Genomic DNA, 15,108 nt, shown 5'->3' on the forward strand with positions numbered 1-15,108 from the left:
GTCTAGGGGACAGCTGCTTCGCTTTTGCACCCAGCTCCCTCTTTTGCTGTGCTGGTGGCTCTGTGCGACCACCACCTCTTCCTCTGAACTAGACAGGTCACTCGCATGACCTTGATTCCATGTGAGGTCGAGGACCTCATCGTCCTCCACATCATCTTCCACCCAGTCTTCACCCCTGCCCTCCTTGTAGGTCTGCACACTGCAGAAAGCCACAGCAGTTGGCACCTGTGTTTTGTCATCATCGGAAACGTGCTGCAGTGATCCTCACATGTACTCATCCTGAAACATAAGTGGTTGGGCATCGGTGCACTCAATCTCTTCCACTTCTGGGGCAGGGGTATGTGGATGGCCCTGGGAAACCCTGCTAGCAGAGTCATCAAAAAGCAGAAGAGACTGCTGCATGACTTGGGGCTCAGACTGCTTGGCTGATTTGCAAGGGGGTGAGGTGAAAGACTGATGGCCATGGGCTGCAGATGCCAACTCTGATCTTTTAGCAGGAGACTGGGTGGGAGACAATGTGAAGGAACTGGAGGCACTGTCAGCCACCCAATCTACTATGGCCTATAATTGTTCTGGCCTCACCATTAGTAGAGCCGCATTTGGCCCTACCAAATAATGCTGAAGGTTCTGTCGCCTACTTGAACCTGAGGAAGGGGTTTCACTTGTGCGTGTAGCTGGCACAAATCGACCACGTCCTCTCCCTGCAACAGGAGCTCCACCAGCAGCACCACGACCAGGGCCTTGTCCATTATTTGACGCTCTCCTCATTCTTTGCGTTCACCAACCAAACTAACAGATGGTTTATGTCAGGCGACAATGGAACCGCCAATAGTTAACAATTAAGTTCACTGAAAGTAGAGCAGTGTCATAAAGAGGAAAAATGCCAACAGTGTGACAGGCAAATTTTATGCAATTGCTTCACAGTCACAAAAATGTTTAATTTGTCAACCAACAATGTAACAGCAGTATTGACTGGTTTTATTGGACTGTCGGAATTGCAGCAAAGGCTGAAAATGTCGTATCTTGCACAAAATGGGTGTTTTTTTTTAAAACCAGAATTTAACTGCAGTATTTAAAGCTTGTATTGGATTGTCACAAATGCAGCAAAGGCCGCAAATCTAGTATCTTGCACAAAACAGGTGTTTTTTTAATACCAGAATATAACAGCGGTATTTAACGCTTGAATTGGACTGTCACAAATGCAGCAGAGGCCGCAAATCTAGTATCTTGCACAAATTTTGTGGTTTTTTTTTAAACCAGAATATAACTGCAGTATTTAAAGCTTGCATTGGACTGTGACAAATGCAGCAAAGGCCCCAAATGTAGTGTCTTGCACAAAATGGGTGTTTTTTTAAAGCAAGAATATAACTGCAGTATTTAACGCTTATATTGGACTGTCACAAATGCAGCAAAGGCCGCAAATCTAATATCTAGCACAAAATGGGTGTTTTTTTTTTTAACTAGAATATAATTGCAGTATTTAAAGCTTGTATTGGACTGTCACAAATGCAGCAAAGGCCACAAATCTAGTATCTTGCACAAAATTGGTGTTTTTTAATACCAGAATATAACTGCAGTATTTAAAGCTTGTATTGGACTGTCACGAATGCAGCAAAGGCATTAAATCTAGTATCTTCCACAAAATTGGTGTTTTTTTTAAAACCAGAGCTTGTAACCAGAGCAGTATTTAACGCTTGTATTGGACCGTAACAAATGCAGCAAAGGCCCCAAATGTAGTGTCTTGCATAAAATGGGCATTATTTTTTTAAAACCAGAATATAACAGCAGTATTCAACGCTTGTATTGGACTGTCACAAATGCAGCAAAGGCTGCAAATCTAATATCTAGCACAAAATTGTTTTTTTTTTTTATACCAGAATATAACAGCGGTATTTAACCACTTCAGCCCCCCTAGCTTAAACACCCTTAATGACCAGGCCACTTTTTACACTTCTGCACTACACTACTTTCACCGTTTAATGCTCGGTCATGCAATTTACCACCCAAACCTTTCATTTGGTGGTATTTAATTGCTGATGAAATTTTTACTTTTTTTGTTATTAATCGAAATTTAACTAAATTTTAGCAAAAAATAACATCCATATATACATTTTTCGCTAAATTTATTGTTCTACATGTCTTTGATAAAAAAATAAATGTTTGGGTAACAAAAAAAATGGTTTGGGTAAAAGTTATAGCATTTACAAACTATGGTACAAAAATGTGAATTTCCGCTTTTTGAAGCAGCTCTGACTGGGTGAGAGAAATGGGTGAGAGAAATATCTCGGCAAAAGACAACTTTTCCCATTTTTTTATACAAAGTTGGCATTTGACCAAGATATTTATCTCACCCAGCATGGGTATATGTAAAATGACACCCCAAAACACATTCCCCAACTTCTCCTGAGTACGGCGATACCACATGTGTGACACTTTTTTGCAGCCTAGGTGGGCAAAGGGGCCCACATTCCAAAGAGCACCTTTCGGATTTCACAGGCCATTTTTTACACATTTTGATTTCAAAACTACTTTGCACGCATTTGGGCCCCTAAAATGCCAGGGCAGTATAACTACCCCACAAGTGACCCCATTTTGGAAAGAAGACACTCCAAGGTATTTCGTGATGGGCATAGTGAGTTCATGGAAGTTTTAATTTTTTGTCACAAGTTAGTGGAATATGAGACTTTGTAAGAAAAAAAATCATCATTTTCCACTAACTTGTTACAAAAAATAAAAAATTCTAGGAACCCGCCATGCCCCTCACAGAATACCTTGGGGTGTCTTCTTTCGAAAATGGGGTCACTTGTGGGGTAGTTATACTGCCCTGGCATTTTAGGGGCCCAGATGCATGAGAAGTAGTTTGAAATCAAAATCTGTAAAAAATGCCCTGTGAAATCCGAAAAGGTGCTCTATGGCATGTGGGCCCATTTGCCCACCTAGGCTGCAAAAAAGTGTCACACATGTGGTATCGCCGTACTCAGGAGAAGTTGGGGAATGTGTTTTGGGTGTCATTTTACATATACCCATGCTGGGTGAGAGAAATATCTCGGTAAAATACAACTTTTCCCATTTTTTTATACAAGGTTGGCATTTGACCAAGATATTTATCTCACCCAGCATGGGTATATGTAAAATGACACCCCAAAACACCCCATTCCCCAACTTCTCCTGAGTACGGCGGTACCACATGTGTGACACTTTTTTGCAGCCTAGGTGGGCAAAGGGGCCCACATTCCAAAGAGCACCTTTCGGATTTCACAGGCCATTTTTACACATTTTGATTTCAAACTACTTTGCACGCATTTGGGCCCCTAAAATGCCAGGGCAGTATAACTACCCCACAAGTGACCCCATTTTGGAAAAAAGACACCCCAAGGTATTTCGTGATGGGCATCTGCAAATTAAAATTAAATATCTGGAATAATGCAGACCATTAGTTTAACTATATCAATGTAAAAAAACAGCTTTCCAGTGTAATTTTGATATTTTTTCCTCTTTTAAGCCTCATTCACACATCAGTGTTTCACAGACGTGTGCTGTACGTGTTCTCCTTGGACAACACACGTCCCCATTCATTTTAATGTACAGTACAGACCAAAAGTTTGGACACACCTTCTCATTCAAAGAGTTTTCTTTATTTTCATGACTATAAAAATTGTAGATTCACACTGAAGGCATCAAAACTATGAATTAACACATGTGGAATTATATACATGATAAAAAAGTGTGAAACAACTGAAAATATGTCATATTCTAGGTTCTTCAAAGTAGCCACATTTTGCTTTGATTACTGCTTTGCACACTCTTGGCATTGATGAGCTTCAAGAGGTAGTCACCTGAAATGGTCTTCCAACAGTCTTGAAGGAGTTCCCAGAGATGCTTAGAACTTGTTGGCCCTTTTACCTTCACTCTGCGGTCCAGCTCACCGCAAACCATCTCGATTGGGTTCAGGTCTGGTGACTGTGGAGGCCAGGTCATCTGGCGCAGCACCCCATCACTCTCCTTCATGGTAAAATAGCCCTTACACAGCCTGGAGGTGTGTTTGGGGTCATTGTCCTGTTGAAAAATAAATGATGGTCCAACTAAACGCAAACCGGATGGAATATCATGCCACCGCAAGATGCTGTGGTAGCCATGCTGGTTCAGTATGCCTTCAATTTTGAATAAATCCCCAACAGTGTCACCAGCAAAGCACCCCCACACCATCACACCTCCTCCTCCATGCTTCACGGTGGGAACCAGGCATGTAGAGTCCATCCGTTCACCTTTTCTGCGTCGCACAAAGACACGGTGGTTGGAACCAAAGATCTCAAATTTGGACTCATCAGACCAAAGCACAGATTTCCACTGGTCTAATGTCCATTCCTTGTGTTCTTTAGCCCAAACAAGTCTTTTCTGCTTGTTGCCTGTCCTACCATCAGGCCTACATATTCTACCATGAAGGCCTGATTCACACAGTCTCCTCTTAACAGTTCTAGAGTTGTGTCTGCTGCTAGAACTCTGTGTGGCATTGACCTGGTCTCTAATCTGAGCTGCTGTTAACCTGCGATTTCTGTGGCTGGTGACTCGTATGAACTTATCCTCCGCAGCAGAGGTGACTCTTGGTCTTCCTTTCCTGGGGCGGTCCGCATGTGAGCCAGTTTCTTTGTAGCGCTTGATGGTTTTTGTGACTGCACTTGGGGACACTTTCAAAGTTCTCCCAATTTTTCGGACTGACTGACCTTCATTTCTTAAAGTAATGATGGCCACTCGTTTTTTTCTTTACTTAGCTGCTTTTTTCTTGCCATAATACAAATTCTAACAGTCTATTCAGTAGGACTATCAGCTGTGTATCCACCTGACTTCTCCACAACGCAACTGATAGTCCCAACCCCATTTATAAGGCAAGAAATCCCACTTATTAAACCTGACAGGGCACACCTGTGAAGTGAAAACCATTTCAGGTGACTACCTCTTGAAGCTCATCAAGAGAATGCCAAGAGTGTGCAAAGCAGTAATCAAAGCAAAAGGTGGTTACTTTGAAGAATCTAGAAAATGACATATTTTCAGTTGTTTCATACTTTTTTGTTATGTATATAATTCCACATGTGTAGTTTTTTTTTTAGCACGTTCCATGGGTCGTTTTTTTTTAACACGGATGCATGCTCTATTTTGTCAGTGTTCGCAGATCCATCAGGCCCATTATAGTCTATGGGTCTGTGAAAACCACGGATGCCATCCATCTTGCATCCTTCATTATGATTCAGTAAGAAGAGATTCTTAGAAAATTATTTTTCAGCTGCTTAGTGTCAGTGAAACACGGATGCAACATGGACAGCAAAAAAACAGACACGATGCATCACTGACCATCTGCTCACGGAATTGAGAATGGACACGGAAGTGTGAATGAGGCTTTATACTCTATACATTATCTGGGGGAAATGGTTCTTTGATTTCTTTGGGGGGCAGCACATGTCACATGTGACATTATAGTCAAGCATTTGCATTACCAGAAGTGCAGCTTGTTAACACTTTAATCCCCTGCATAGAAAATAGTCCCTCACACACAGGCCTAGTGATTTGACTTAATAAATAGCTCTATGGTATGCAATGTCCTCCTCTAATCTCGACTGTCTAGAGCAGGGATCAGCAACCTCCGACACTTCAGCTGTTCTGAAACTACAACTCCCAGAATCCTCCTTTTTCACTTCTATGGCAGTTACAAGAACAGCCACGCAAGTGTGCATACTGGGAGTTGTAGTTTCACAGCAGCTAGAGTGAAGAAAGGTTGCTGGTCTAGAGAGATATCGCTTTATATTTCTATGAATTTAGAAGTAGTGGGGAATAGATGAAAATGATCTGGGCCACTTCACTATTAGATCATCACATCGGCAATGAGAGGAAGAAGGAAGCAGGGAAGCTACTGAACAAGTTTTTCCAACCCTGAATGCAGGAGAAAGTGGACCAGAATGTCTAACAATTTTTAATTTGCGTATTTTGCAGGAATACTTTATTTGAAGATACATTTTTCCTATGGTTTAGCCTGAACCACAGCGATCAGGGTCAGCTTTACTGCAAAAGTGTTTTTTATGAATTTATTCTGCGTATGACTTTTACATGGTTTCCTATGGTTTTAGGATTTCTGAAGAAACAATCAGTGGATTTCTTCAGCCCTCCTCTTCCACCAAGCAAAATGCAGGCTATTAAGAATTTGGGATTTGGAACCAATAATAAAATTCTGTTGGAATTTGAAAAACCCTTTTGGGACTCCAACACTACTGTGATCCAGATTGTGTGGGAAGGAGAATCTCCTCTTACTGAACCAAAGGAAGACCTGAAGCAGAATTGGATGAAAAAAATTTCAGGATTTGTTGTCCTGGAGCCACCTGGACAGTAAGTCAGACACATTAGAACACATCACATAACATGACTGATTTCCTGCAACAAAATAGTTCATTGGAAGGAATAAAGCACGGCTGAAATCAGAGTACCCATAGTATGTGGTGGTCAGAAGTGGCTGGAGATAAGAAAATAGCAGGGCAAGCTTTGCTATGTGGTTTCCATAACTCCCATAGAAGTGGATAGGAATTGTAGAAGCACAGCAAGCGAATGTTTTTCCATAACTTCAGAGCTTGCTGTGCTGCACTGGTGCTGTACTCCCATTCACTTCAATGGCAGTTATAGAAACATAAAGCACAGCCAGCTCACCTGTCACCATGGCCAATGCTGGCTGCTGCATACCACGTGTATTCCCTTACATCCTAACCAGCAGCACAAGTGGGGAGTTTTCCCCCCTGTGAAACTAATAGGACAGGTGGAATTTTTATTGATTAAAACTACTACCAAGACAATTAAACAATTAACCCACCCCCTATAAAGGGATGCCTGCCCTTAAACCAGTGCTTTTTTATCTGTCTTGTGGACTGAGGACAGGTTCAGGCGCTCCCTGTTACCTTATTGATTAGTTTGCTGCCAAGTCTTGGTCCTTGTGGCCCGTTTTTTTCCTAATTTCGCAGGGTTGCAGCCTCTGCCGCAGTTAGATGGAGAGGGGGGCCTGTTGGCACCTCTATATCCCGGCGGTATTCCTCTAGGATCGGCCTGTACTCGGCCGCAGTCCTGGCTGCCGCGCTCTGCGTTTCGCGTGCATGCGCACCATACCCGGAAGTGCGTTAGATGACGACTTCCGGGTCAGTAGTGCGCATATTTCGGCGGCTGTTTTTAGCTGCGCTTCGGCCCCTGGTATGCCTAATCTGTGTTTTGCCCCAGATTTATTTATATAATCGGGGGGGGGGGGGGGGGGCGGCTGTTTTATTTTTATAAATAAATAATGTAGTGACAGTGGGTCACTTCCGGTGGATGGGGCGGGGCTACACTAGGGGGAGGGTCTGTTAGCTATAAAAGCTCAGCAGATGCCAGACTCTCCCTCTCTGCCTGCAGTGAGTCCATTCCAAACTACTTTACAAGTTGTTTTGCAGATAGCGTCTCCCAATGGTGACCAGCATGGGAAATCCTCCCATAAACAGAAGCACCTAACTTGTGCCAGCTGTGAGATGCGGATGCCGGACTCCTATGAATACACTAGGTGTCCCTTATACCGCCCTCCTCCGTTGCAACCCACGATGGGTGACCTGTTCGGCTGGATGAGGGAATTCATGGGTAATTCCATTATGGAGCTCAAGAGCGCCCTTTCTTCTAAGAGGGCCAGAGTTTCATTGCCAGGTCCTGTACCTATGCCTGAAAACATTATTTAGATTGAAGACCATTCCTCCTCCTCCTCTGATGAAGATAATGCCACTTATCTTTTTCCAGCTGAGAAGACGCAAAGACTTTTATGCTCCACCTCTAGGGGGCCAAGGGCCTTTAAAGTGGATAAAGAATTAAAAAAGCTTATGTTAACTGAAAAAGGTCCAGTTCTCACGAAGAGATTTAAACTGATGTTTCCTCTCCAGGAGTAGGAATCAGAACTGATGGTATCGCCTCCGAAGGTCTATATGGCGAGTTGTCTATGAGGACCTTAGTTCCTTCTGATGACGGAAGCAACTATCAGGATCCATTAGATCGGACGGCCGAGTGCACTCTGAGGCACATCTATTTCGCAGCTGCAGCCTCTGCTTCAGTTGCAGTTGCATCCTCAAAAGTCGCGTTCTCAGAATCCTGTCAGACCTGGAATCTGAAGTCTCCAGAACTGACGTGCTAGACCAGTTCAAGACCTTGCTCCTTGGAACTGACTTTTTGTGTGACGCTTTCACACAGCAAATTAGCCACCAAAGGCATGGCTCTCTCTTCCGCCAGTCGATGGCCCCTATGGTTGCATCCCTGGTTTGCCGATAAAGCCTCCAAATTCAATCTGTGTGGCTTACCATATGAACCAGGAAGACTCTTTGGTTCAGAATTAGATAAGTTAATGGAGAGCCTGGTGGATAAAAATGGGAAGTCCCTCCCCCAACAATCCTTTCGGGGCCGGAGTAGGCCCAGAAGTTCTAGAACCCAGGGCCCCTCCAGGTCTCAGAGACATCAGGAGTCGTCCAGACACGGACGGGGTCGCAGTCGTGGAAAGGACCGTAGAAAAGAAGCGGATCTATGACTCTCCCGCAGCCCCACTCACCTTCCCCCATCCCCTCAAAATTGTCTGTGTGATGCTCAGAATTTCAGTTCCCCTCCGGTTGGAGGTCGTCTAAGTTTATTTCAGCAGGCCTGGCTGCAAAATATTCCGGACCAGTGGGTCCTAGAAATAATTATGTTGGGGTGCAAAATAGATTTTCTTTACCCACCCCAAGAGAAGTTTGTTTTAACCAGAACCCTAAACCAGACCAGTCTATCTTAGAGGATTCTGTCCAGTTTTTATGTTCAAAAAAGGGCCCTAGAGGAAGTTCCTCCTAGCGAACATGGGGTTGGGAGTAAACTCCCATGTTTTTCTAGTCCCGAAGCCGTCAGGCAATTGGCACATGATCATAGACCTGCATTACCTAAATCAGTTCATAAGACCAAAGCGCTTCAGAATGGAGACCATTCGATCACTTATCAGCATCCTAAACCCCGGTGATTTAATGATCACCTTAGATCTGAAGGATGCTTACCTTCATATCCCCATTCATCCAGCTCACAGGAGATTTTTAAGAATTGTGGTCTCCATAAGAGGTGTGGTAAAACATTACCAGTTTGCTGTGCTGCATTTTGGCATTTCCTCCGCTCCCCACACTTTCACAAAAGTTGTGGCTCCGGTTGTCGCCCAACTCAGGCTTTAAGGGCTAGAAATCGTGCCATACCTAGATGACTGGCTTCTAAAAGTCGCCACTCTAGACATTCTTTTATCTCATCTTCAGCTGGCTCTTCAGTCTCTCCAGCGCTTGGGCTGGCTCATAAATTGGGAAAGATCGTTCCATCTACTTCCAGGATGTTCCTGGGTTTTCTTGTAGACTCTGAATGGATGACTCTTTCCCTTTCTCCAGAGAGGAAGGATTGAGTGATAAGAGCCGTGCAGGTCCTCATGGCACCTCGGCGGGTGTCCATCAGAACTCTCATAAAGATGTTAGGCCACATGTCATCATCTGCGGAAGCAGTTCCTTTGACCCTATGGCACCTACGTCCACTTCAGGAAGAAGTGTTATCAGTCTGGAATCGCAACCCTAAGGGGTTGGACAAGACTCACTCCCTGTCTACCAAAGTCCGTTCCTCCCTCAGGTGGTGGAGGAACCTATCAGATGGGAGGTCCTTGATTCAACCTCGTTGGATCATGTTGACCACAGACGCCTCCCTTCAAGGTTGGGGAGCCCATCTGGAGGAGAATCCAGTACAAGGTACCTGGAGTCCGCAGGAGAGGCTTCTCTCATCCAATCTGAGAGATTGAGAGCAGTTCGTCTCGCTCTCTACCACTTTGCTCCTCTTATCCGCAGGAAGGCGGTAAGAGTCCGCTCGGACAATATAACGGTAGTCGCTTACATCAACAGACAGGAAGGCACAAGATCTCAAGCTCTCCTCCAGGAAGTTGGTTTAATTCTTGCTTGGGAAGAAACCAGTCTATCCCACCTTTCGGCTGTTCACATCAGAGGGAATCTCAACATAGTTGCAGATCGGCTGAGTCGGGGTCTGCCAGTTCCAGGCGAATGGTCATTGAACAGAGACATTTTCACCCAGATTACACTCCGGTGGGGTGTTCCAGAGATCCACTTGATGGCGACCCGCTTGAACGCCAAGGTGGACAGATTCTGCTCCATCTACAAGGAGGACAATCCTCTGGTGATAGACGCTCTGTCCATAACATGGAGGTTCAGGCTGGCTTACATATTCCCTCCAAATTCCATGATACCAAGGGTAGTGACGAAAATCAAGCAAGACCAGACCCCGGTCATTGCGATAATACCATTCTGGCTGAAAAGGTCTTGGTTCACCTAGCTCATGAAGATGAGTCAAGGCACATATTGGAGACTTCCCCTAATGCAGAACCTTGTGTATCAGGACACAGGCCCCTGCCTAGATCTGAGGATACTCAGTCTGACAGCCTGGAGATTGAAAACCATTTCACACTCCAGGGCGGAGTCTACAAACAAAGCTTACTCAAAGATATGCAAGATCTTCTTTCAGTGGTGTGCAGATTGTTGTACTCTCAGATCCCCCTCCTTCAGTGATTCTACAGTTTCTGCAGGACGGCCTGGATAAGGGTCTAAGCCTGTCAATGCTCAGAGTTCATACTAGTGCGCTTTCTGCCTTTTTAGGCAGATCTTTATCTCAAGACCCCCTACTCAGGAGGTTCCTCAAACGAGCCGAAAAATTTAAACCTAGAATCCTGAGACCTATCCCTGAATGGGATTTATCTCTGGTTCTGAAGGGGCTATCCTCTCCCCCCTTTGAACCCTTGAAAAATTTGGAAGGTCACATTCCTACTTGCCATAGCTTCGGCCAAGAGGATTGGAGAACTTCAGGTCTTGGTGGCTGCTGAGCTTTATACCCTCTTCCTCCAGGACAGAGTTCTGTTAATGTCTCTACCGACCTTTGTCCCCAAGGTACCATTATTTAGAAATACTAATCAGACCATCACCTTATCGGTTTTATGTCCCTCTCCCTCATCTCCGGAGGAGGAAGCCCTCCATTCCTTGGAAATTTCAAGAAATCTCAAAATAAACCTGAATAGAACTGCAGACGTCAGAGGATCCGAACACCTCCTGCTGTCCTTGGGGAAAAACAAAGGTCTAAAGGCCTCTAAACCCTCTTTGAGTAGATGGGTAAAAGAGGCAATCCATGAAGCTTTTCTAGCTCAGGGGTTGGCTCCTCCATCCTTTGTCACTGCCCACTCTACAACGGCAGTATCTACTTTGTACGCAGAGAAAATGTTGGTTCCGCTGGAACAAATCTGTGCTGCAACCTCTTAGAGCTCCCACAGCACCTTTATAAAGCATTACCGCCTAGACTCTAGGCACTCTGAAGGAGTGGCATTTGGACGTACCATTCTCAGTGCCACCCTCTCAGAAAAAAAAAAAAGAGAACGGGGAACCCTCCCAATTTGTCTGTTGCTCCCTGCTAGGTCCCCACTTTTGCTGCTGGTTAAGACGTAAGGGAAGCGTTAATTTTAACGTAAATTTGTTTTCCCTTAGTCCTAACAGCAGCACACAAATTTCCCACCCTATTTTTGTTTGTGTACTTGATGATAAAGCACTGTTTTAAGAATGGGCGTCCTTTTATAGGGGGTGGTTTAATTGTTTAATTGTATTGGTAGTAATTTTAATCAATAAAAATTCCACCTGTCCTACCAGTTTCACAGGGGAGAACTCCCTACTTGTGCTGCTGTTAGGACTAAGGGAAAACAAATTTACATTAAAATTAACGCTTCCCACCTCAACCATGAATGTCTAAGATGGGAATACCCTTTTAATCGTTTTACTGAACCTTTTCGTTGGCAAAGGTTCCTAAATTGTGGAAAAAGCCTTCTGAACGTGGACTACAATTCATTCCCACCAAGCAGCATAAATGCATAATGAGAACTTGTCTTATTGTTGGAGAAGTATGGTTTGGATAAAAATTAATTATCACACTTCACACTTCTCACCATTTTTTTGTAGAGAATGAGTAAACTCTATAACGTTATGACATGTTTTGTTCTGCCAGGATGGGGCATGTGCTCGCTGCATTTATTGCTGGAGAGCAGTCTGAATATATGGAAACACTAACAGATGAAGAAATTTTCTCAGCAATGACTGATCTTTTCAGAAAAAGTACAGGTAAATAATAATACATGATTCTCATTGCTTTATTGTCTGTTTTTGACAGGTTGCCTGTAAAGTAAAGCTCCACTTCTGGGTAATTTCTTTTAATTAACTTATATTTTATATTAATTTTTACGTTTTTTTAACACATCTTTGATAATATTTCTATAACCAGTAATGGACCTTGCGATTTTACATTTTTTGCATTTTCTTTTTTAGCCCCCTGCATTCCCAGTGCCATAACTTTTTTAGTTTTTACATTTACATAGCCTTACGAGAGCTTATTCTTTTACAAGACAAGTTGTGCTTTCTAATGTCACTATTTAATAATGCATATAATGTAGCGGGGAGCTGGAAAAAATACTAAAAAATAACCTCGAAAAAAAAAAGTTTCATCGCCATATTCTGACCCCTATACAACTTTTTTGTGTGTACATTGCTTTATCAGGGCTCATTTTTTGAGGGGCAATCTGTTCTTTACAGGGATACTATATTGAAGTTTTCGATCACTTTTTATAGATTTTTTTGAGAAGGTGGAGAGACAAAAAAAATCGATTTGCCTATTTTAAAAAAAATTCACTGTAGGGGATAAATATTGATATATCATAATTAGTGTTGACCAAATCGAAGCCAAACAAATTGACTTTGATCTGAATTTCAGTAAAAATTATGTTTGCTGCAAAATTTAATTTCCTCACGCTTTGTGGTAATGAATCTTTCCTGAAATGGTGGTAAAAAAAAACTTACCTCACCCATATCTTCGCGGAGAGGCCTTCGCAGCCATCTTGATTGAAGAAAACTCAAGAAATCTTGAACGCAGGGACGTCAGTATGCTGGCTTGGAGCGATGACGTCATCAGTGATGATGTGATTTCTTCAGTCTAGATAGCCATGATTGCCTCTCCATGAGCAAATGGATAAGGTGAGTATGTATTTTTTTAACCCTGATTAACCCCTGAAAGGCCTGAACATTAAAATATCAGATGCCGCGAGAGGTTCATAGAACACTTTATTTAAAATATACCAATACAGTGCTGACACCTGATGCCCTGCATTGGTATATTCTAGTAATAGCCATCAAAGCCTGCTTGAGGCTTTGGGCTATTACTGTAACGTAACAGCTTCCCCAAGCCCATGGCATCTGATGAGTTAAATGTATGCGACCAGCCATAGGGATGGTCGCATACGTCCACCGTGGGTCTCTGCTGTCTCAAACAGCAGAAACCCAGCGGATATGGCGCCTCGCTGCACGCAGGAGCCATCTTTTAAGTGGCAACTATCACAATACTTGTACAGCAGAGGTCACCAAGGGGTTAAAGAAATTTTACTTTGAGTGCATTGAAACAATAAGGTCAGAATGGATGAAAACCTAAAAAGAGAGAATTTTTTCACCTTAAGGGTCCATTCACATGTCCGCAAGTGTTTTGCGGTCCACAAAACACGGACACTCTGATATAAATGCCTATTCTTGTCTGTGGCTTTTTTGAGGGGCCGCGGAACAGAAGTGCCAATGCTGACAGCACACAGTGTGCTGTCTACATCTTTTTCAGCCCCATTGAAATTAATGGTTCCGCACCCCATGCAGAACCATTTATGTGGACGTGTGAATAGACCCAAATAGGCCTTTCCAGGAATTTCCTGGCTTAAATAGGGTAGTTCCATATTCCCATTCCAACAGGTCATATAAAAGTAACATAGTTTATAAGGCTGAAAAAATACATCTGTCCATCCAGTTCAGCCTGTTATCCTGCAAGTTGATCCAAAGGAAGGCAAAAAACAACAACTGTGAGATAGAAGCCAATTTTCCCCACTTTAGGGGAAAAAATTCCTTCCCGACTCCAATCAGGCAAGCAGAATAACTCCCTGGATCAACAACCCCTCTCTAGTAACTATAGCCTGTAATATTATTACACTCCAGAAATGAATCCAGGCCCCTCTTGAACTCTTTTAGTGAACTCTTCATCACCACCTCCTCAGGCAGAGAGTTCCATAGTCTCACTGCTCTTATCGTAAAGAATCCTCTTCTATGTTTGTGTACAAACCATCTTTCCTCCAGATGCAAAGGATATCCCCTTGTCACAGTCCTAGGGATAAATAGATGATGTGAGAGATCTCTGTACTAACCTCAGAACTATGCCCCTTTTGATGCAAACCATTATCTTACTGGCCTTGGCAGCATCTGCCTGACACTGATTTCTACAGCTTATTTTGCTGTTCACTAAAATTTGTAGGTCGTTTTCCATGTCACTGTCACCCACCATTTAGTATGTACTGGTGACTTGCATTATTCCTTCCCATGTGCATAACCTTAGATTTGTCAGTGTTAAACCTCATCTGCCACTTCTCTGCCTAAGGCCTACTACAAATTGCAGGCCGGAATGCACGAACACCGACCGTGGAGCAGCCCCAGCGGATCACGGACCCATTCACTTTAATGGGTCCGCGATCCACCCGTTCCACAAAAAGATAGGACATGTTCTATCTTTTTGTGGAACAAAAGTACGGGACGAAACCCCACAGAAGCACTCCGTAGTGCTTTCGTAGGGTTCCGTTCCATGCTTCTGTTCCACACCATTCCGCATCTCCGGATTTGCGGACCCTTTGAAGTAAATGGATGCGGAATGCACATGGAACTGTGCCTGTGTATTGCAGATCCGCAAATGCGGTCCGCAATACGGCAACGAGACACCTACGGTCGTATGCAGGAGGCCTAAGCCTCCAATCTATTCAGATCCATCTGTAGCAGTGTACTGTCCTTTTCCTTGTTAATTATTTTACACAGTTTAGTGTCATCTGCAAAAATGTATATTTTACTGTGCAAGCCTTCTACATTAATTAATAAATATATTGAAGAGAATAGGGCCCAATACTGACCCCTGAGGTACTCCGCTAGTGACAGTGACCCAATCTGAGTGTGTACCGTTAATAACCAC

The 15,108-nt window shown here is 43.5% G+C and overlaps 1 protein-coding gene across 1 annotated transcript in view; it reads left to right on the forward strand.

The window, feature by feature from the left end:
* LOC122942437 (peroxisomal N(1)-acetyl-spermine/spermidine oxidase-like) overlaps nucleotides 1-15,108 on the forward strand; it is a 119,973-nt gene that overhangs the window by 63,371 nt on the left and 41,494 nt on the right. Inside the window, exons 4-5 of the mRNA XM_044300056.1 lie at nucleotides 6,117-6,372; nucleotides 12,079-12,191. Coding sequence (XP_044155991.1) covers nucleotides 6,117-6,372; nucleotides 12,079-12,191 — 369 coding nt within the window. The remainder of the gene's footprint in view (nucleotides 1-6,116; nucleotides 6,373-12,078; nucleotides 12,192-15,108) is intronic.

This window comes from Bufo gargarizans, chromosome 6 (assembly GCF_014858855.1).
Source record: "Bufo gargarizans isolate SCDJY-AF-19 chromosome 6, ASM1485885v1, whole genome shotgun sequence".
Classification (NCBI taxonomy): domain Eukaryota; kingdom Metazoa; phylum Chordata; class Amphibia; order Anura; family Bufonidae; genus Bufo; species Bufo gargarizans.